This window comes from Entelurus aequoreus, linkage group LG04 (genome assembly GCF_033978785.1).
Source record: "Entelurus aequoreus isolate RoL-2023_Sb linkage group LG04, RoL_Eaeq_v1.1, whole genome shotgun sequence".
Lineage (NCBI taxonomy): Eukaryota > Metazoa > Chordata > Actinopteri > Syngnathiformes > Syngnathidae > Entelurus > Entelurus aequoreus.
The window spans coordinates 73,060,890-73,084,200 of NC_084734.1; the positions used below are offsets into that span (position 1 = coordinate 73,060,890).

The window sequence follows — 23,311 nt, forward strand, 5'->3', positions numbered from 1 at the left end:
ATATATATATATATATATTAGGGCTGTTAACGCAATAATAACACGTTAACTGTAGATATAACTACAAGTTCGATTAACGTTTTGAACCCTCGGCCTGTTCCGTAGTTTGGGAAAATGTGTAATGGCGTCCAGTTACTGTTGAAAATAGCTAAAATAGCTCGCAGAACTGCACAAAGAAAGAGAGACCTTATGGAAATCTCAGATCCAAACTAGACATGGCAAGTCTTTCTCTGGACAAGACAAGACAATTTTACCTTCAATCGGAGTGAGACGACATTTTTTGGAGTGAAAGCTGATCGCGCATTGCTGCTTGGAGTGAGAAGCTTTACGTCCTTGTGTGGATTACACTTAAGTGCATTGAAAACATAAAATGTAGACTTTTAATCAAACTGCTTTAATAACATAACATATACGCTAAGCAGGAACAAATACGGAAGAGAGGAAGTCTAAAGTCACTTTTATCAGAGATTTTGTCAAAACATGTCAAGTCTTTGCTCATACCAATCTTACACGTCCGGTTGGCGGCTTCACAATAATAGCGCTACGCTCCACATCCGGTCTAACCAGCAAAACAACGAAATGTCGTCTTACAATACGATCAAGCTATTCTGTTATTCTGTGACATTTTTACCTTAATAAATGTTTTCTGGCAGATTTCAATTTAAGTGTATTGTAATGGCAGTGGCGATTTGAAGGAAAATAGTCTTTGTACAATCTCGCTTCTTCTTCGCTACCACTGAGACGAGGTCTAATTTCGCAGGCATGCCTGCTACTGTCTTCTGCAGCCCACATTGGGTAATTACAGTTCACTACACAATATTGCCATCGCTATGGTATATTCTTTTAAAACCTGTTCTGATTGATAGTCCGCAATTACATTTTATTAATAAGTAGGTAGAGAAGGTTAAACATTGTCATGCACAGATAAGCATGCCATTAACTTGCACTACTGTGCAGAAGTTTGGGGCAATAATTACATAAGCACACTTTATCCACTTATCACCCTGCAGAAGAAAGCAATAAGGGTCATTCATAAGGCAGAATAAAGTGATCACACAAATTAATTTTTCTTACATTCAAAACTACTGAAATGTAAAGATCTTATGGAACTACAATCAGAACAAATTACATTCGTAGCAAAAAAAACAAAAAAGAATTCACTGCCTAGGAATGTGCAAAAGTTTTTCACTGAAAGGGAAGGAAGTTATAATTTAAAGGGTAATTTCAATCTTAAAATTCAGAATGTACGCACAATGCGAAGAAGCTTTTTGTGTTTCAATATGTGGGGTTAAAAACTATGGAACAGTTTGAATGCGGAATTAAAAGAATATCAAGCCTTAACTTTGATAAAAAAAAAAAAAAAAAAAACAATACAAAGACGTGTTTTTCAATATTTACAAGAATGAGGGTTACAGGCTAACAATCACAAAGTGCTAACATTATTATTAATATTGTAATTTGTTTGTGTAGATATTATTGGTTGGTGTTACCATCAATTTGTACTTGTATTCATGTGACTATACAGTGTGTGTATATTGTACGTACATACTGTGTTTTGTACCAAAGAAAAGCGAGTAAAAGATTATTGATAATATATTGTAATAAGACTGGTACATTTATCATTGTAAATAGTAATAATGATGACAAGAAAGCTAGTTATTTGATTTCTTCTCTTCCCACTCCTTTTTGGATATGAAAAAACTTACCATTATGTATTGTTTTCATTGTGAAATATCTGTTTCTATTTCTGTACTTTACTTTAATTATATCAAGGTTATTACATGTTTTCATTATTTTTTCTTTTGCTTTGTTTTTAACATGTCCAAAATTAACTCCTACTGCATCTAACTTGTATAACATGTAAAGTACAGAATATCAGAAACATTTATTCATGTAGAAAAATGATCACCTAACATCTTTGACCATCACAGCATGATTGTAGCAATCCACATTTTGTGTTATTAATGCGTGAAACTGCTATCATCTAAGTGCAAGTGCTCCTAAAGCAGGAATACACATTCTGTATTCCTACAAAATAGGAATTCTGGCAAGACACCAACGCACTGTAGGTATTTTCTTTATTCTCTTTGAAAAGGTGTTTATATCCTTTACGTGTTGAGCTGTTTCAATGTTTAAAAACATTTAATTAAAGCAAATTAATTGTCCAGTCATCGTATTAAAAACTTAAAAATGATCTGGCTAAGGGACACTTAATAACGATGAAAAAGTATATCTTTGTGCTATTAATCACGATTGATTGTGAGTTAACTATGAACAATGTGATTATCGCGATTAAATAATGTAATAGTTTTACAGCCCTATATATAAATACATATATATATATATATATATATGTGTGTGTGCATATGTATGTATATATATATATATATAAATATATATATATATATATATACATAATGTATGTATATACAGTATATGTAAATATGTATATACTGTATGTATATGTCTATGTATATGTATATATACATGTATATGTATATATGTATATGGAGGTATGGCGGAGATATTTATAAAACAATCTTGTCTTCTTCCAAACCTACTCCAAATTAGCTTTTTGGAATATGAAACTTTTGTGACGTATTTTGCCTTAGTTACGCCAAAAGATATCTCCATATATGGCGGAGGTTTACCCAAAGAGCTTTGTGCAATTCCGCCTTTTTTCCCGTTGTAGTCCAAAGTTGTAGTCCATGAGTTATTTATTTTTCTTTGTCCTCTAATTGTGGGGCAGACTGTCTCGTATATTCACGTGCATGTTAAAATCCTTCGCTATTGCCATTCATAACACTAGCGCATAGGTCTAACTGACATCTGTCAGTAGATATGGAAGTGCTAAAAACTACAACACGGCTGACACAGTCAAAGGGAGCTGGGCATGGAGGAGGGCTTCGGCAGGCAAATAAGACCGCCTACAAAAAATGGCGTATCCTGAAGAAACGGTCAAAAAGCGACTTCAAGATGATCTGTTAAGACAAAATCGATGCAACATTTTGAACAAAACACCACCGTTACATGTTATGTCGACCACACGTGTTTTAAATTCATATTTATGACCGCTTTAACTTGCCTTCCTGTCACAATGAAAATTCAACAATAAACTATTGGAAATTGGAGCGCCTAATAGAAGATGAATCAAGGCACTCCTTTCTTTTGTAGTTGTGGTGTCAGAGACTGCAAGCAAGGGGACATCAGTTGGAAGCGTCACTGTGAGTATAAATGAAATGCAAAATGCAACGGGGCAGCCAGACTACATTCTTCTCTTCTTACTCTTAGGCAAAAGATTATGATAGTGGAATTAATGCCCAGATTGAGTTTAAAGTAAGTGAAGTGAAATTTGAAGACATCAACAACCAAACAAGTCCTACCAGGTTCCTATTTGAGGCAGTCACTACACAGCAAAAGGACGACTACATTGGGATCATTCAGTAAGAGCAACTTTCCTCCATCTCTCACTTCACTGTTTGTTTGAGTCTTATCACAAATGTATTTACCTCCTACAGAACCACAGAAGGCCTTGATATGACGGTGAAAGGGAAATATTTAGTAACCGTATCTGCAACCGACACCGGCGGCCTTTCCACCAACACCATGCTGGAGGTGAGACGGGGATCATGCAACAGGAAAAGATGGCCCAATCTCTCCCAAACCTTGACCACATGTTATTTTGATATTGTAGATTTTCACAGTTGATCAATCGTATAAAACTGAACTTCAGTTTAGAACACCACCAGCTGAAGTGGAAAAAAACAAGCCTTCTATCATCAGGTATGGGAATATTCACTACATTGTACACTTCTGACTTTCTGTTGGGAAAACAAGGAGGCAACTTTAATTTGTCAATGTAATAGTGTGTTAGAATAATACATGTAGAGTATTTAGTGATTTCCATGAGGCTAAGCACTCTCATTCCTCCAGGGCACTTACTTCTGCCACCAAAGCTATGGTTGAAGTTCTTGCGATCCGTGAGGACACTTCTGAACAATCCAGGTACATTTTTGTTTTTGTTTAATGAACACTGACTAATACAGTTAATAACAAAATGTACCCTGCTGAGGGTGTAAGTGTTCTTTTAAACATTTAGTTGTGGCTGTAACTGATATAAAACATGGCCTGTGTTACACTGTACTCACAGGGCGACAGTTGGTACCATCATGGTGGCATATTTTGTTTATCCCAATGGGTCGGCTCTAATGCCAGATGAAGTGGGGCTGATGATTACCGACCCTCAACATGCTCTAGTATTGGAACAGTTAGGCCTCAAGTATGTTGTAAGTATGGAGTTTGTTTCATAAAACATTGGGGAAATGTTATCTTTTCACCTAATATGTTGTTTCTGTTGATATTAGAGTGTATTTACCACAAAATATTTGTCACATTAAAATACACTGTGTTTTATATATCCTGCTGGGATCCAGGATCCTCGACAGTGGAAATGTATATTTTACATAACAGACGTATTTTTCCCCACAAAATTGATGACTGTAACAAATTAAATAAACCATGGCTCTCAGGAAGATATATCGCTAATATTTGCTTCGTGCTCCAAAACAACATCACAAAGTCCCTGTTTTGGGGGATCCATCTTATCCATCGCTTCATTTTTCTACTGCTTATCCTCTTAAGGGTCACTGGTGCACTGGAAAGTAAACCCTAAATTGATAGGATAATTCTGTGCTCTGTTTCAGGCTGGTAGTTCCTCAGTGAAACCTCCAGAGATTGACACTTTAAAGTACTCTCTAATGGGCATGGTGGCAGGTCTCATTGTCGTTCTGGTTGTTCTCATCACCTCGCTGGTTTGCACTCGAAGAAAGTAAGAACTTTGTAAGGTTAGAGTGTAATCCATTGTTTTTTTGTTGAGACAGACTGATAAGTTAATCGACTCTATTCACGTTCTAGTTACAGGAGGAAGCTCAAGGCATCAAAAGCCATGACTTCTGCAACCATGGTGGCATCTGACAACCTCAAAAGTGGCCCAGTGGTGCCAGGGACCAACAAGTACACCATGGAGGGGTCAGATGACATTAGCCAATAACACAGCATTATTGGCTTGTAGGAAATAGGCCTTTCTATTGACTCTGTGTCGTCATTTTGTACTGGCAGGGCAAACCCTGTGCTCAACCTCAATATCGACACAGCCATGGTCCTGGACCTAGACGAAGAGAGTTCGGATGTTGACAAAGTCAGGTAAACGGAACCAACCACTGCACTCATGGACATGATATATTGAGACAACTAGACACCATTGTTTGGTGCCCCGTCTGGCAAGGCTTTGTCCATTCACAAGAACATTTTTTAAGACTCAGGTGACTGATTGAGGGTCTGACCTGTCAAAAAGAGGTCCTGCAGAAAAGCTCAAATTGATCCGTAACAGAAAATCAGGCAGTAAGACATCTTTACCTTTTAACACAGAACCCAGCTAAGGCAGAATATGTGAGCTTTTACACAGCGAGTTAGGATCCCAAAATTAGACGATTAGACCAGTGACATTGCTTTCAACACAACATGGCACGATAATTGCATGTTGGATGTCAATCTTCTCACTCCCGCCATTCCAGTATACACCCTATCCACAGACACTTAAAGGCCTACTGAAAGCCACTACTACCGACCACGCAGTCTGATAGTTTATATATCAATGATGAAATCTTAACATTGCAACACATGCCAATACGGCCGGGTTAACTTATAAAGTGACATTTAAAATTTCCCGGGAAATATCCGGCTGAAACACCGCGGTATGATGACGTATGCGGGTGACGAAGTCCGAGTAACGGAAGTTATGGTACCCCGTAGAATCCTATACAAAAAGCTCTGTTTTCATTTCATAATTCCACAGTATTCTGGACATCTTTTGCAATTTTTTTAATGAACAATGAAGGCTGCAAAGAAGACAGTTGTAGGTGGGATCAGTGTATTAGCAGCGGACTACAGCAACACAACCAGTGTTGGAGCGCTAGCCGCGCTAGCCGCGCTAGCCGCGCTAGCCGCGCTAGCCGCGCTAGCCGCCGACCTCACCTTGACTTCCTACGTCTCCGGGCCGCCAAACGCATCGGGTGAAGTCCTTCGTCCTTCTGCCGATCGCTGGAACGCAGGTGAGCACAGGTGTTGATGAGCAAATGAGGGCTGGCTGGCGTAGGTGGAGAGCTAATGTTTTTAGCATAGCTCTGTGCAGTCCGGTTGCTAAGTTAGCTTCAATGGCGTCGTTAGCACAGCATTGTTAACCTTCGCCAGCCTGGAAAGCATTAACCATGTATTTACATGTCCACGGTTTAAGAGTATTGTTGATTTTCTATCTATCCTTCCAGTCAGGGGTTTATTTCTTTTGTTTCTATATGTAGTTAAAGCAAGATGCTATCATGTTAGCTCGTAGCTAAAGCATTTCGCCGATGTATTGTCGTGGAGATAAAAGGCACTGAATGTCCATTTCGCGTTCTCGACTCTCATTTTCAAGAGGATATAGTATCCGAGGTGGTCTAAAATACAAATCTGTGATCTACAATAGAAAAAGGAGAGTGTGGAATCCAATGAGCCAGCTTGTACCTAAGTTACGGTCAGAGCGAAAAAAGATACGTCCATCGCTGCCTCTCAAGTCATTCACTGTAACGTTCCTCATCTACGAATCTTTCATCCTCGCTCAAATTAATGGGGTAATCATCACTTTCTCGGTCCGAATCTCTCTCGCTCCATTGTAAACAACGGGGAATTGTGAGGAATCCTAGCTCCTGTGACGTCACGCTACTTCCGGTACAGGCAAGGCTTTTTTTTTATCAGCGAGCAAAAGTTGCGAACTTTATAGTCGATTTTCTCTACTAAATCCTTTCAGCAAAAATATGGCAATATCGCAAAATGATCAAGTATGACACATAGAATGGATCTGCTATTCCCGTTTAAATTTAAAAAAATCATTTCAGTAGGCCTTTAACATTTGAAAAGTATCGATATACGTTTTGGTACCATTATAGATACCAAATAATTTGTATCGGGACAACCCTAGCGCGTGACGAAGGAAGCTAAAGAATCAAAGAAAAAGTTGTAGTTGTTTGCTGAGTTGACTCTCTGCACACTGCTCCCAGGGTTTTTCCAGAGAATTGTAAGTGATGCCAATCGGAGCTCCATAAAAGGATCGAGGCAGCGTCGGAAAGGAGTGACTACGCAGGAATATAGTCCAGGCTATAGCCTGCCCATTCTGGATAATACAAATAATCTTACTTTCAGGATATTTGCTTATCACGTTGATGTCAGATGCCAAATAACTGCGACAAACGAGGGACGACTATAGTAATATTCATGGTCATTATGTGTTTTTGAAATGGACCTTGCTCCCTTGTCCATTCCATGTCCCTCAAGTCTCTTAGCACAAAAACCTACAACAGTACTTATTGTCCTTTTTTAGACTATTATTTGCGTTATACAACCTGTGCGTGCGTATTCATTACGATGAGCCTTGTCTCAGAAATACAGTGGACTGTTAAGTTGTTGTCTTTTACTTCTGTATTCTTGAATACAAGCACAAACTATTGTGGCCCTTAAAGGCCTACTGAAATGAAATTGTTTTATTTAAATGGGGATAGCAGATCCATTCTATGTGTCATACTTGATCATTTCGCGATATTGCCATATTTTTGCTGAAAGGATTTAGTAGAGAACATCGACGATAAAGTTCGCAACTTTTGGTCGCTGATAAAAAAAGCCTTGCCTGTACCGGAAGTAGCGTGACGTCGCAGGTTGAAGGGCTCCTCACATTTCCCCATTGTTTACACCAGCAGCGAGAGCGATTCGGACCGAGAAAGCGACGATTACCCCATTAATTTGAGCGAGGATGAAAGATTTGTGGATGAGGAATGTGAGAGTGAAGGACTAGAGTGCATTGCAGGACGTATCTTTTTTCGCTCTGACCGTAACTTAGGTACAAGGGTTCATTGGATTACACACTTTCTCCTTTTTCTATTGTGGATCACAGATTTGTATTTTAAACCACCTCGGATACTATATCCTCTTGAAAATGAGAGTCAAGAACGCGAAATGGACATTCACAGTGACTTTTATCTCCACGACAATACATCGGTGAAGCACTTTAGCTACGGAGCTAACGTGATAGCATCGTGCTTAAATGCAGATAGAAACAAAAGAAATAAGCCCCTGACTGGAAGGATAGACAGAAGATCAACAATACTACTATCAGGAGACACTGAACCAAACACTGGACCTGTAACTACACGGTTAATGCTGTGCCGCCTGTCGAAGCCTAGCAAGGCTGTTGCTAACGACGCCATTGAAGCTAACTTAGCTACGGGACCTCGTCAGAGCTATGATAAAATCATTAGCGCTCCACCTACGCCCCCCCTCATCTGCTCATCAACACCCGTGCTCACCTGCGTTCCAGCGATCAACGGCGCGATGAAGGACTTTACCCGATCATCGATGCGGTCGGCGGCTAGCGTCGGATAGCGCGTCTGCTATCCTAACTCAAAGTCCTCCTGGTTGTGTTGCTGTATCCCACCTACAGCTTTCTTCTTTGCAGTCTTCATTGTTCATTAAACCAATTGGAAAAGATTCACCAACACAGATGTCCAGAATACTGTGGAATTTTGCGATGAAAACAGAGCTGTTTGTATTGGATACAATGGTGTACCAATACTTCCGGTTCAACCATTGACGTCACGCGCAAACGTCATCGTATCGAAAAGTTTTCAGCCGGAAGTTTGCCGGGAAATTTAAAATTGCACTTTATAAGTTAACCCGGCCGTATTGGCATGTGTTGCAATGTTAAGATTTCATCATTGATATATAAACTATCAGACTGCGTGGTCGGTAGTAGTGGGTTTCAGTAGGCCTTTAAAGGGATGTAAGGGCTCGATACTTAGGTGTAAGCGTAGTCAGGTATTAGAGGGTGCAAATATTTGCTTCAAGTGTACATCCATGAGATCTGCAGATAGTTGATGATGTTTGCTTTTCATAATCACTTCTTGCTTTCCTCACTTAAGCCTCGACTCTTTGGACTATAGCGACGACATGAACATGTCCGACAAGGACACAAAACCCGCTATGGTAAATATACCCTATGCAAGTGTAGTGTAGCGTTCTTGCCGTCTAATGTTGAAAATTCTCTTCACCAGCAGATGATCCAGGAGGAAGAGGAGGACAACGGCCCTCCAGAGTACATTGAGCCCCTGGGTGCTGCTCTGGCTCAGCGGAGCCTGAAGAAAGGCTCAGACAATCATCAAGTGGGTTTTACCAACCCTGCATTCAGCGCCACAGACCTGTGATATCGTGGTAGACATGGACCGGAGGTCTCAGACACGTTAGATCTCCAAATTGACAAGCAAATTCACCATTGAGTGTATTATATGTTATGGCATGTGCTCATTATCAAGGGTACATTTAGGTTGTATGAGCGTTTCTATGATTTTTTAACTTTCTTTATTTTTTCTCTTATACATGCAAATGATCAACATTAAATGTGTGCGTTAATTTAAAAAACTATAAATGGTTTTCGGTTTTTCGCAGTGGCCTTGTGAAACTTTGTCTATTTAAAGTTTCAGGCCCTCCATGCGGTTCAGATGTTTATTTGTTAGTCTCATAAAACGATGAATTGAAGCAACCGAATATAAATCAAAGCTTTTTTACTTGAATTAATGGATTTAAACGGTTATTGTTGCAGCCCTAATTCCCTGAGTGAGGAGGATACACCCATTCCCATGGGCAAATCACATGTTGTTTTATTTCATATCAATTGTGGCGATGTGTGTATATATATATAGAAGCAGAAATAAACGTGACATTGTGACAAGAGTTATCCGATCAATTTAAAGGGTATCTATCTCCCATTGCCTAACAATGTCGTGGAATCCTAAATAACTGTTTAGACACAGCTGACAATGAGATAATTGTGGCCCTTGTTTATTGAATATTACTTTTTTTTATGAGAATTACAATGATGTGCATTAATAAGGTTATCTCCCAACAGAACATTCTTGAGCTTTAAGAGTGATTACTGTGTTTGTGACCTACCGTGTAGTTCAAGTCACGCTTTCATTTAAAACTGGAGTCATTCCACCAGAACATGTATAACTTATTATATTACATAATGGGTACAATTTGCTTCATCCATTCATGCCAACATCTCCAGCTTATAAAGGAGCTTTGGCTGCAATTAAACTGTGGTGACACATTAACTGTATAACTGTAATTAACCCACTTAATCAAGAAGATACACAAAAAGGAAAACAAATGGTTTGTCCACACTGCAATGGCTTTATTTGTGTTCATATGTCATAAAGCAGTAATTTTTGAAAACTTGTTTTGCTTTGAAATTAAGTGTGTCATAGTAGCAACGCACACTGTGATGCCATCTTTAAACACAATACAACAAAAGTGTATTGAAATGGATGACACCCAATTGTTTATCTGACAAAATGGTATATGTATGTTGTTTTTTTACTGACGTTTTGCATCATGCAGCGTGAGCACAGAAGATATTTGGTCACATCTAAATGAATGTATTACAAGTGCAATAAATGAATAAACACATTCCTCAAACGTAGATGTGTTTCTAATTGTCTTCACAAAAAACATCAAAGACCAACAATTCAGAAACGGAACTGTTTAAGATACAATAATTAATTCAACAGCTAAACAAGTAGCACTGGCCAATATCGCAGTGAGAATGACAGAAAACATTTGCATAACTAAAGTTTATGATTGTGCTTTTGTGCCTCACTTTTCCACAAAATAAGTCGGAAAATGGTGCCAAATTAAAAAAAGCAGAGTACGAGGAAACATACAAAAGCTGCACCGACTTTTACAGTAAATCCATATGTATTTCATATCCCACACGACATGACCTCTCGGTTTTACTTATCGACCTCAGGGCCGTGACTCTCAGATCCATCTCCATCCATGCAGCCTGTTAGCAACCGGGAGACGGGGAACTTGTTGCCATGGTTTCATGCTCAAGTCTGAAGTGCTTGAACAAAAAAAGCAGATAGAAGTGGACAATTGAAAGATCACGGTAGGAAGGTGGGCATTGAAGGAGAATAGCTAACAATAACATCAATGTAAAAGAGTGGAACCTCCTAAGTCGAATAGCCCAAACGTCTTATCATTTGGGATCCAACCAAAAAGTCGAAAGTTGGATTCAAACCTTCATCATCGTGCACGACATCAGCAAATCATGTAATACGTTTCAATAAGTGTGTTTTGGTTTTTTTAGGTGTTACCTGAAGGCAAAGAGGAAATTTGCGATGATAACCGTAGAACCGGAAATGTAACTTATTGAGGCATACAATATAGGCAAATGTCAAATAATACAGTTATATTACTTTCACAAAGCAAAGCAGATGCTAACATAAAAGGCACACATTGTATAGCTAATTGCAAGCTTAAAAATTGACAAGTACTATATTTTTTATTTCAAAACCAACCATTTTCAGTATCAACTATCAGTACAAACAAAGCAACCGCAAAGATAATGACATGTTTGTTTTTTAATATAGCAAGACCGCAAACAAAATGAAAAGAACAAGGAGTTTAAAAAAAAAATTATTTAGTTTTTTTACCACATGTATTTACCGTGGTACCTCAACTTAAGAGTGTTTTGAGATAAGAGCTGTCTCTTGGCTAATTAATTGTTAAGCACAAATTTGAGTCACAAGTGTCCCCGCCATTCGTTGCCCCTTTAAACCCAGTAAGAGCTGCACAAATCATCCAGTCATACTCATATTATAGCCAGAGATTGACGTAACTTTGTTTTTCGACCATGGGAGGGCAGAAAGTGAAAGTGAAGGACAATGCTGTGAATAAGAAGTGGATCATTTTCATTGAATGAAAGAAATAAATCATAAAAACATGATCCAGTGGTCGACCAGACTGAAGCAGAATGAGTCTAACGTCAGCCAAAAAGGTTAAAATAATGTCTAATCATGACACAAATCATCATCAGACATTTGCTTGTGAAAATATGGAAAGAGCTGCTGATGGTGTGCTTGATGGAGAAGCAGCATCCAGGAAGATACCATAGAAGTCCACTCTCCAAGGCAAACGCTGTGCATTGTTATTACATTACCTCATAAAACTACTGTAGCTGTTCGTATTACATTCTATTGTATTGTTTTAGTACAATATTTCTTATCTAATAGTTAGTTTTCGTTTTAAAATGCATGTTACATGTTAAAATGTTCTTTTGGGAGACACACGTTGGTTGGTTGAGGTTTATTTCGAACATGCATGGGGCGGGGCGACGACAATTGTCAATTGTCAATTATACAGATAACCAATCCTAGTTGTAGTTCTGTTAGGTACCAATCGTATATGTGGAAACACTGGTAATTGTGCCTTTTATAGAATGTGTAGACGCATTTCCAAAGTGTATATATATATTTATTTTTATTTTTTATTGATGCTTTTATTTATTTATTAGATGCCTTTTTACCGAATATGCACAAGCACTGTTTTTAATAGTATTTTAATAGTTCTGTTTGTTTTATGTACTGTATGTGATTGTATGTCTACTTCGGCGTTGGAGTCAATAAAGCTTGATGATGTTTTAGTGTTGCCAATCAGCCAATCCTTAGGTGTGTGTCTTTAGGGGTGGGGTGGAAGCGAGAACCCACGCAAACACGGGGACAACATGCAAACTCCACACAGAAAGACCGCGAGCCCGGGAATCAAACCCAGGACAATCAATACTTGGAAGTCAACCGAATGGAACGGGTTGTGTTCGATTTCGGAGGTTCTACTTCATCAAGCTTTTTGAAAGTCTGCAAAGTCCGTCCATCCATCCATTTTCTACCGCTTGTCCCTTTCGGGGTCGCGAGGGGTGCTGGAGCCTATCTTAGCTGCATTCGAGCGGAAGGTGGGGTGCACCCTGTTACGTCCTGTACAAGTCGCCACCTCATCACAGGGCCAACACAGATAAGACACACTCACATTCACACTCTAGGGACAATTTAGTGTCGCCAATCAACCTATCCCCAGGTGCATGTCTTTGGGGGTGGGAGGAAGCCGGAGTACTCGGAGGGAACCCACGCAGTCACGTGGAGAACATGCAAACTCCACACAGAAAGATCCCAATACCAGGATTGAACCCAAAAAAGAAAGGTATTACAACCTAATGTGTGTTAACTTTAACTACAGTGAGAGTAGTTTGTGAGTGGCAAGGCAGGACCATTACTCAAGTGTGACAGGGTGTGCGACCACCATGTGACACTTTGGCATCATGTAGTCATTTTCTTTATGATATCATAAATCACTCTGTGGTGTGCGTGCGAGAGCAACAATGTGGTTGTTGCATGTTCTCTATCAGATGCCGAAAAGGGTTTCTTCTATTGCGGCCCACCTTGTCATCTCGCTCTCCCCTCTGAGCCGCCCGGCTCCCGTACCCCTGGACGGCCTCGGGAGTCAGCGGCATGGCCGAGGGGTTTAGGGGCGGAGGGGGAGGCAAGGAACTCTTTTGCTTCTTCACCTGTTTCTCCAGGTGTTTCTGGATGGCCGAGCCCAGCACGGCCACTTCCACCACAGCCCCGTACACCTCCCACGTCATGCCCTTGTCGTCCCAGCTCACCTCCTGCACCACCTCCTCGCTCTTCTCCTTGCAGTCGTTTTCCTCTTCCTCAGTTGCTTCTTTTTCTCCCTCCTCCTCCTCCCCAATGTTCTCCCCTACGCTGGCCTCTTTTCTGATCTCAGGGAAAGTTGTAACGGTGGGCGTTCTGGGCGTCATCGGCGCTGTAGCAACAGAGCGAAACTCCGGTTGTTGACCGACTTGCATCTCTCCGTCTTTAATCTGAACCCCGCTAGGACTTGGGAAGTGGAAGGCGTGATCGCCCTCAGGTGGGGTCATAGGGCTGGTGGCCACTGAGTGACACTGCACCACTTCCAGACTCACTTGTGTGCGGATGTTGTGGAAGCCGACAGGCGCAGGAGATTCAGGGACAGGAGACTTCGGTGCAGCTTTCTGCTCCATTTTGTTGAGTTTGACAGTTAAAGGTGTTTGTTCTCCCTCTGCTTCACTGCTTTGAACTTTGCTAAGAGAAGGTTTTGTGCTTGTGGTGTTCTGTCCCTGATCGGGCCCTTCGGAGGCCTTCTCTTCCGTGTTATGAATTTCTTCAATCTTGACCATCTCTGGCGTTACAGGATAACAAGCCTCCTTGTTATCGTAGTGGGTCACTAGGATTGTAATGTCTTGGTCCATACTTCCCATCCATTGTTGCTGACACTGCTGGTTACTATCCTCCAACTGTGACTCAGCAGCAGCAGAACAGGCGGAGATTTCTGGAGAAGCATCCGAGTTGATGACGTCATCAGACTGAGCTTCTGCCGGACTCTTTGCTGTAGCCGTGATCTGTGCGCGCCCAGTAAGTACTGGGAAAGCTGTGACGGAGGGCGTCTTTGGCGTCATCGGGGATGTCGCCACCGAGCAGAACTCCACTTGTCGACCCGCCTGCGGTTCAGCATCTTGAGCATCAGAGTGCACCACGGTGCCGGATTTCCTCAAGGAGCTTGGGAAGATGAAGGAATTCCCCCCCCCAGGCGGTGTCATAGGGCTGGTGGCTATTGAGTGACATTGGACCACCTCCAGACTGACCTGAGTGCGCATATGGTGCTGCCCGAAAGGAGCAGGGGAGTTTGGGTCATTGGGATCCACAGTTGATGGCAAAGGAAACAAGGTGTTGTCTTCAGACACGTTTTCAATTGTCTCGTCTCCACAGTGGAGGAGCCTCTCGGTTGCTGTTGTTCCGTCAAGCATCGGTGGCGCGTCGGTGTGCTCAACATCCTGCCCTGATTGTGATTCATCTTTTGTTTCCACAAAGCTTTCTTCGTCAGCATGGCTTGTATTATGAAGCGAATCTGTCTGACCCGACACTCCTCCAGCAGATTCTTGATTGGTGCAGCTTTCATCATCAGCATGGCTCGTATTATGAAGCGGATCTGTCTGACCCGACACTCCTCCTGCAGATTCTTGATTGGTGCCCACCACGGGCCTCTCAAGCACGGCATCTTCTGGCAAATGCTCTACGTCCTCTTTGCCAAAACCTCGCGTCTCGTCCCTCAGGCTTCCCATTGTGTGTCTGCCTGTAAGGAGCAGATGTTCCTGTGGGGATAGCGACATCGATATTATTGATCAACGTTGTGACAATCCCTAACAAACACTAACAAATTGCATTTTTTTCTATCATCAGATATTATACAATGTAACCTTGATTTATGAACACCTCATTATGTGAAGTTTTTGATTTACGAACCACAGGCCGAATAAAAATATGCTTCGGTGTACAGACCATGTTTCCATGTACGAATGTTTCATCCACCCACTCTGTGCCTGCAAGGCAGCCATTTTGTGCCTGGCAGCACATCCATTGTGGACAGGATGCTCTTTCAGTCAGCACAGTGTGGCTGTCAGCTACGTGCTACTTTGTGTGCTTTTTAAATGTTTTTGTTTAGCCTTTGTTCTAGTTTTGCCAGCTCAATATGAGTCCAAAGAAAGCAATGGACAAGCGATGTGTGGTTTGAAACACCCAAGAAGTACCCACAGCGTTGTCGACATTGCCTCCCATTCTGTGGCGGGAAGTGGATTTTACCTTCCATTTTCAATCATTGTAGCAACCTGGCTGTTAAAGTTAAGGAGTGCACAGGGCTTGTGACAGCGTGTGTGCTTGTCGGCAGGGCAGCTAAAAAATAGGACTTTTTTTGTGGCTTTCCTAAATAGGGTATCGTTGATCCATTATTATGTTTGGGTGTTCAAAGTGTACAAACCTTTACTAAAATATGGACTTTTGCTGATGCTGGAACCTATTTTTCATAGTTACGTTGTTTCTAATGGCAAAATTTGCTTCAATATACAAACCTTGAGGGCTAATCCTGTTCAAGGACCAATTAAGTTCATAAATTGAGGCTCCACTGTATATTCTCAATTACATTTAAATACATGCATACAAATGAGTGCAATTTGAAGTTATAGTATATGCCTTAAAAGTCAAACACAATTATAGGTGTAACATTCATCGTATGTGATGTCACACAAAACTTGGGTTTTTTCTTTTTTTCCACAAAAGAAAAGTGTGATGATTACCATAGAATGAAAAATGGAAGTTATTGCAAAATAGGACATGCATGGCTACTCTGCATGATTGCAACAAGGGATCATTTCGAGGACATTTAAAATAATATTAATACAATAATAAGGTAAGGCACTACAATAAGTTCATTTGAATTAAATACATCATTAATATTAAGGTTTTATACAGGGTAAATCTTCATTCTTCTCCACTTGGCCGAAATGCTCAGATTGTATAGCCTTATCCCCGACGTCACCTACTCTGTTGCAATTGGTTAGGGGGCCAAGGGTCACTTCCAGCCCCTGCATAGAGATACATGCCCCTCAACCGGTTACGTGATGTTGGCTAACAACAAACAGTAAATAATGATTAGATATAGGATATCATTGGTTGCATAATGGAAAATCCTGTACGTTTACAAAACAGCTTTCTGCGAAGAGGCAAGACTAGTAGTAGGTTTTTAGCCAACATTATTGACCTTTTTTTTTAGCTATTCTACTACCAACAAGGTTGAATATCAGCATAGAGAAAAAGCGAACACAAAGCCCAAGATGCTTGCAGACATCCAAACAGCACTCGTTCTAACAGTACCTATAAAACTCCACTAGGTGACAGTATCACTCTGCAAAGACAATCCTGTTCCTTGTCTGTTATGTGTCTGTCAGACGACATCAAACGATGAGTGGTTTCATTTTATTATAGTTTCATTATATGATGGTTGATATTTGGTTAATGTCGGCATGTTGACGATAAGAGTTTGATCAGGTCCACCCCCCTAAACGCAGATTACGCCCCCGGTCCCTGTTTTGCGCGAAGAAGTGCATGTAAAAATGTACATTTACGAATGGTCCTTCATATGACATTTGGCTGCAAACTTGTCCCTTATCACTTTCTAAGAATTTATTTACATAATTCCCTGTGTAGCGATAGTTAAAATTAAAGTATCACTGATAGCCACACACACACTAGGTGTGGTGAAATTACCCTCTGCATTTGACCCATACCCTTGTTCTACCCCCTGGGAGGTGAGCAGTAGCGGTGGCCACGCTCGGGAATCTTTTTGGTGATTTAACCCCCAATTCCAACCCTTGATGCTGAGTGCTAAGCAGGGAGGTAATGGGTCACATTTTTGTAGTCTTTGGTATGACTCGGCCGGGGTTTGAACTCGCGACCTATCGATCTCAGGGCAGACACTCTAACCACAAGGCCACCGAGCAGGTTTATAGTAACTCCCTTTTTACTCGGAGTGGACTTTAAATAATATTCTGCTCAGGGTTCCAATTTAGCCTGAGGCAGCCCTTGGTTTGATGATGGTGGAAGTCTGACCCTGGAATGGAAGTATGACGATACAATACAAGACAGTACTGCGATATGGTGATACAAAGGAAAAACATGAGTCAAAAAACAATGTAATTCAAATGATCCATTACTATTTATTGCAATTGTACAGAAAGGGACATTTTACAGAAAAGTTTCTTGACACTTAAATGCCAAAAACATGCACTCTACTCTTCGACTGCCTTGCTCATCACTACCTCCCACTGCAAGGTAATAGTACAGCTCCACTTTGAGCAGCACGGGTGCGGAAATCGTCCTTGAGTTACAATTGGCTCGAAACAGCACTTTAAAAAAAAAAAAGACTACAAACTGTGAATAAATACACATTTAAAAAATGCATATCAACACATTAAACATCGTTATTAGATCGGAGAAAAAGTATCCCAACATATTGCATATGTTTTTTTGGTAACACTTTTGTATGGGGAACACATATTCACCATTAATTAGTTGCTTATTAACATGCAAATTAGTAACATATTGGCTCTTAATTAGTCATTATTAAGTACTTATTAATGCCTTATTCTGCATGGCCTTATTATACAACCAGTAAGCCATTAACTAAGAGTCTTCCCTCAATAACCTCAGAATTATTGCTTATTAGTAACCCTAACCCTTATATGTTCCCCTAGTGTCCAAATAACTCTAAATTAAGTCTTTCTTACTTTAATAAGCAACTAATTAATGGTGAATATGTTCCCCATACTAAAGTGTTACCGTTTTTTTCCCCCCCCACCCCTAAATGGAAGTACTAATCTGTCTTAAAATTGGAACTGAATAAATTGTGCTCGACTTTGAAGGTTTTGCTGCATACTACATTGTTTTGATTAATTATACACCTCATGTTGGCATTACAGTGATATGCACATACTTTTAAATTCTGAAGTGTCATTAAGAGCATGCAGAAAAAAACGTGAAATCATAACAGCCATAATAGGATAGAAAAACAGGAGGAGATGAAGAGTCAGTGACGTACCTGAGCGCTCAAATCAAACTGATGAAGCCTCTGCAAGACCCGTTCTCAGATTCAGGTCAAACATGGTCGAAACTTGGTGTTGATGGACGCTGGCAGTGTGGCGTTCTCTCCCCGCTCTTGACCGTTGTGCTGGGTTGTCTCTAGAAGAATCTGTCTGAGGCGACCGTCGCTCTTTAAGCCGCGGGCTGCTGTAGCTGTTGAAAAGCTTCACATTTCCAGTTTCCCTGGAAAACCACGCTCGGGCTCTGGCAGTGAGTGGCAGTCAGGGCAGAAATCTTGTGTTCAGCTCTCATCTAATCGTGATTAGATTGTATTAATCAGCTCGTCATAGTAACACAAAGGCAGCTGTCTTTACGGGGGGGGGGGGGGGGGGGGGATACATTGTGCAATAGTCCGTTGAAATATTGAAGGATGCGATAATAAAACCAACACAAGGGCATGTTGGGGAATGCAGAAGACGGAACTATCTCATTAAAACTGAACCGAAAGTGTGTGCATGCACACAGATCATTTATCCCAATAATTATAGTGAAATACGACAAATAAATGATCCTCATTACAGAATGAAGTCTGGTAAAAAAATAAATATTGGAAAATGTGTTATGTTGCAGAGAAAAGGAGCACAGAGCCTGAAGGAGGCTGGAGGAAGCCACCCACACAGAAACACTGGCACACAACACTGCCTTCATATTCCCTCCGAGATTTGCTTTCCTCATACCTAAAAGCCTCAGCAAATGTGCTCACTTTGACTCCATGTTTATGTATGCTTACTTTGAGGGGTTTTCAGTGTTCCAATGGACAGCAATAGTAGGTTGCAGCATGGGGGACACTGTGTGCTGGGCCAAGTATTCGCACCGCTTATTCCAAGGCCTCCACCAATCGCTAACCCCCACAGAGTCCTGTTGCCTAGCGACGGCGTAGTGTGATGGAAGGAGGTGTGTTGCCCGTGGCCAAGGTGTATGGTTAAATGAACACGCTCCCGTCAGCCTTCCAAAGGCCGTCTTATCAGCAAGCGCTGCTTATGCAACGATTCCTTAGTGAGGGCTCGACATTTGTACAAACACGAAGAAGGAAAAAGCTGCTTTTGAATTTTTATTTCACAAATAGTCACATATTCATAATGGTTAGAAAACATCTAGAATCAAGTGAAAGGGGGAGAAAATGCTTCTTTTTGGAATAATATAATGGTGTTTCCGCAGATCCCTTTCCAGCATGTTTATTCAAACCTGCCGAGCATGATGGTGATGATGATGATAATGATGATGATGATGATGATGATCCAGGTTTAGCATGAATAATGAAGGGTTCATTTAGTCTCTAGGTTCTGTCCAAACTCCTTGATGGCGTCTGTGGCCTTGTCGGCAGCTTTGCCTATGGCTGCTTGACTCTGTTTGCCCGCCTCTTGAGCAACTGCACCACAGCCAGCAAAAGGAGACAATTAATATTCATATAATTAAATTAGGACTGTCGAAAAAAACGAGTTACCTCATGTGATTAATCACCCAAAAAAAATGGCATTAATCATGTATACATGCAGATTAATCACGCAATTTATTGATTTATTTGACCTGAAAGGCGGCACAGCTACATGATCACTGACAAATGTATTTAGATACTTTTGAGACTTTTCAAAATAAATGGGTCATTTTTGGCTTTAGTTTAAAAGAAAATTGTATGATACATTAAACACATGTTTCTTATTGCAATCACATATCAATGTTGGCATTCAATAAGATAGTAAACATACTAGACAACTTATCTTTTATTAGTAAATAAGTAAAAATCATTTGTAAAAAAGTGAAAGACCCAAAGATTTTTGTCATTCCGTACCTGAGAAACTGAGAACAATTTTCACCACCTCAACATTCCAGTACACTTCAAACCAGGCAACACCCTGAGACAGAGACTGGTGCATCCTAAAGACCGGACACTCCACACCAACAAAAACAATCTGGTGTATGCTATCCAGTGTAATGATGCACTGATTCATATATTAGGGAAACAAAACAACCACTAAGCTGACGTATGGCACAGCATAGACGGGCAATCTCTTCAGGCCAAGACTCCGCTGCCTACCTGCACCTCAGGGAGAAACAGTACTCTGTGAGAACAAACATGTACAGATTCTGGACAGTGAAGAAGATTGGCTCAAAAAGGGGAGTGAGGGAAGCCATCTATGTCAAGGTTAAAAAAACATCCCTGAACAGAGGAAGTGGTCTGTGACACCATCTGTCTCCCACATACAACACTGTCCTTTCAACCATTCCTAAAAGACTCCGCAATTTAGCCTTCAACAAATAACAGCAGTTAGAAATGTTCTGGTCACAGACGCTGTGCCATTTGTTACAACTGAATGGAACGCTTACGTGGGTGATTCTGACAGATTTTGGGTTGGTAGTGGCCGTTCCACAGCAACCGTTTTGCCACACAATACTTCAATGCTAACGAGGGCGAATTCCACTTTAACGACTGTTGTTGGCATTGACAGAGGGCCTTGTTTTTTGCATCTTAACGGTTGTTTTTTTTACTACAATAGGGCGGAAACATCCTTGTGTTGGAGTATGAATAGTTGGGGTTTTGGCACAATTAAGCTAGACTAGATCTGACCAATCTGTGTCTAAGACTAGATCTGACCAATCTAAGTTATGAGCATGAACTGATGAAGCCTACTTGGATGAGGGGCGAAAGGTCTTAGACAAACCCAACAGTCCAGTTGCGATCGATTGAATGCCCTAGGCCTAATACAATGACCTGGATAAATGGGAACCTCCATAGACACTTTAAAACATGTTACTGGATGTTAATCTGACAATAAAATTGCATTTGTGTGCAAATATTTGGGTATTTTTTCTTTCCGCTAGTCTACCCCATGCAGACTTTGTGTGAGCCAACAACGATTACTCTGGGAGAAAAATATGATCCAGAAACTTATATTGTTGATCCGGAATAAAAGGAGGATGAGCTACAAGAATTAGAAGCTCTGCTAAACAAATCCAGCTTAAGTGAAACACTAAGCATCATGTAGTAGTATTGCTAAGTGCTAAACAAGAAATACAAACTACGAACATAATAAAACAATAGCTTGCTGTATAATGTCTGCTCTTATTTCGATGACGACTGATAGGATGTTCATATTTTCTCGTTTAGATGAACAATTAATCATGATGCACACGAAGGGTTACCAAGGAAAAGCCTGCAGACACTGTCTTCGGTTGTGTGTGTTTGTCTCCATCTCTGGGTATGAAGTGAATGTCACAGATGAACAATTTATAGATTTATGGCTAAATCCTCAGAATATCTAGATGCCAGACATGATTTATAATCTAGAATAACTTTGAGGTGTGATGATGCAGGAGCATCAGGACATGGCGGCCACCTCCCAGTGAACCAGCAGAAGGCTACTTAGTTGTCTGCTATCAATCTGCCGCTAAAACATAGTCCGTCTGTGTTAGTGCTTATAATAACATTGCTAATATTTGGTTAATATTCAGGTCACTATATGTATATAGAGTATTGTTGGCAGGTTTTGGATGGTTATTTAGAGGGTTTTGTTGGCGGAATAGAGAGCCCCCATTGATGCATTATTCATGTATTTATTTATTTATGACTTAGACTGCATAGCAGCACTAAAATATATTCATTTAATTCAAGACGAAGATGTCTCTAATAGGAATTCAGGTACAGCTAACTTAGAGCAGTTTCAAATAATCAGTCAAAAGTTTTGAGTTTGAAAACCGTGTCATTGTAAGGGTTGACCTTGTAATTAAAAAAAATACAATTGTGAGCAGTACAGAATATAATAAGGTTCTTCTATGAAAAACAGAAAACAGTGACTAGAATTAGCGCATTTGATATGACCCCGGTCCTCATTCATGCTGGTCCTCATTAATATCATCCATGTTTGCCTCATTTACGAGCGACATGCTTTCATTTGAGGTATTTAATGACTGATTTTATTCTTATAGTTGAACTTGAATGAAGCATACAGCCTAATATTACATGAGTACATGTGGGTGTAAGTAACACAAGTGGCAAATAAGTTATAGTCTTATTAAAAATCTAAAAATTAATTTTTTTTTTTATTTCTGAATTATTCAAACCATTAATTTGAGGAAACTTATTTTTAATCATTTGAAATGATCCAGCCATGTAATCAGGTCTTTTTGAAGTCTGACACAGAGCTGTCCTTTAGAGAATGGCTAATGTTCCCCTCTAATCCCGAAAAAGTTAATGTTCAGTTTTCTGTTCACTCTAGTCTAGACTATTTAATTTCTCACTGTGGAAACTAAAACAAAATGTTCAGTTTGCCTTACAGGGCCACCTCTCCCTATATGGAGATCAGGGCCATGTGATCTGTGGGGAACAAGCTTGTGTGCAATTCCAATTACTGAATGACAGGGCATTTCATATATGACATTTTACAGCAAATGCCTTTCTAGCCCCTTCCTGCTCCGTCACTGAATGTAATGTCACAGTTCTCCAGACATTTCAATTGTCCTATGTGACATGCAGTGTGAGTGCTGGCCTTGTTACTACGGCGATGGGTCAGGAATTATGTAGGTATATGAATTATCTAACATATACCGTATTTTACGAACTATTAGCCGCTACTTTTTTCCCCCACGCTTTGAACCCAGTGGCCTATACAAATGTGCGGCTAATCTATGTTTTTTTATTCGCTAACGGTTATTATAGAATCAAACAATGTACTAAAATGATCCACTTTGAGAAACAGTTCAACCTCAAAGTGTTTACAAAGTAAAAGGAAGAAGAATCCTGATAAACATCTTGAACCTCAATAAAAATTAGAACATTTTATTAATCTCCTAAAGGATGAATAAAGACATAAATAACTTTTCTGTTTGTTTTTTTTTGATCAGCCCTTTTACTGTCGTGTTACAGACACCGTTTGGAAACAATTAAAGTA

At 40.4% G+C, this 23,311-nt stretch overlaps 3 protein-coding genes across 6 annotated transcripts in view; 1 reads left to right on the top strand and 2 right to left on the bottom strand.

Annotated features, from left to right (window-relative positions):
* Positions 1-6,125, bottom strand: part of LOC133649000 (uncharacterized) — a 1,204,785-nt gene extending 1,198,660 nt beyond the window's left edge. The window contains exon 1 of the mRNA XM_062045648.1: positions 6,034-6,125. The gene's annotated coding sequence lies outside the window, so the exon portion shown is untranslated. The remainder of the gene's footprint in view (positions 1-6,033) is intronic.
* Positions 1-10,555, top strand: part of cdhr2 (cadherin related family member 2) — a 36,289-nt gene extending 25,734 nt beyond the window's left edge. The window contains exons 21-31 of one of the 2 annotated variants that reach the window (XM_062045646.1): positions 3,175-3,224; positions 3,292-3,443; positions 3,519-3,615; positions 3,695-3,783; positions 3,934-4,005; positions 4,151-4,286; positions 4,704-4,828; positions 4,915-5,028; positions 5,119-5,202; positions 9,003-9,066; positions 9,135-10,555. In XM_062045646.1, the coding sequence (XP_061901630.1) occupies positions 3,175-3,224; positions 3,292-3,443; positions 3,519-3,615; positions 3,695-3,783; positions 3,934-4,005; positions 4,151-4,286; positions 4,704-4,828; positions 4,915-5,028; positions 5,119-5,202; positions 9,003-9,066; positions 9,135-9,284 (1,133 nt within the window). In that variant the 3' untranslated portion in view covers positions 9,285-10,555. The remainder of the gene's footprint in view (positions 1-3,174; positions 3,225-3,291; positions 3,444-3,518; positions 3,616-3,694; positions 3,784-3,933; positions 4,006-4,150; positions 4,287-4,703; positions 4,829-4,914; positions 5,029-5,118; positions 5,203-9,002; positions 9,067-9,134) is intronic. The other variant, XM_062045647.1, reaches the window with a different exon arrangement.
* LOC133649001 (G protein-regulated inducer of neurite outgrowth 1) lies at positions 10,233-18,734 on the bottom strand. Of its 3 annotated transcripts, none has more exons than XM_062045651.1 (3): positions 18,385-18,734; positions 13,580-15,106; positions 10,233-10,984 (listed from the first exon to the last, which is right to left on the bottom strand). In XM_062045651.1, the coding sequence occupies exons 2-3, from the start codon at positions 15,074-15,076 to the stop codon at positions 10,928-10,930; spliced, it is 1,554 nt and encodes a 517-aa protein (XP_061901635.1). In that variant the 5' UTR covers positions 15,077-15,106; positions 18,385-18,734; the 3' UTR covers positions 10,233-10,927. The 3 variants fall into 3 exon arrangements, with proteins under 3 accessions (XP_061901635.1, XP_061901634.1, XP_061901633.1); XM_062045650.1 differs by having other exon boundaries at positions 13,355-15,106; XM_062045649.1 differs by lacking the exon at positions 10,233-10,984 and having other exon boundaries at positions 12,663-15,106.
* Between the last annotated feature and the right edge of the window lie 4,577 nt (positions 18,735-23,311).

Excerpts from the sequence above, each read along its gene's own strand:
- LOC133649001 (XM_062045649.1), bottom strand. The coding sequence starts at position 15,076 with ATGGGAAGCCTGAGGGACGAGACGCGAGGTTTTGGCAAAGAGGACGTA.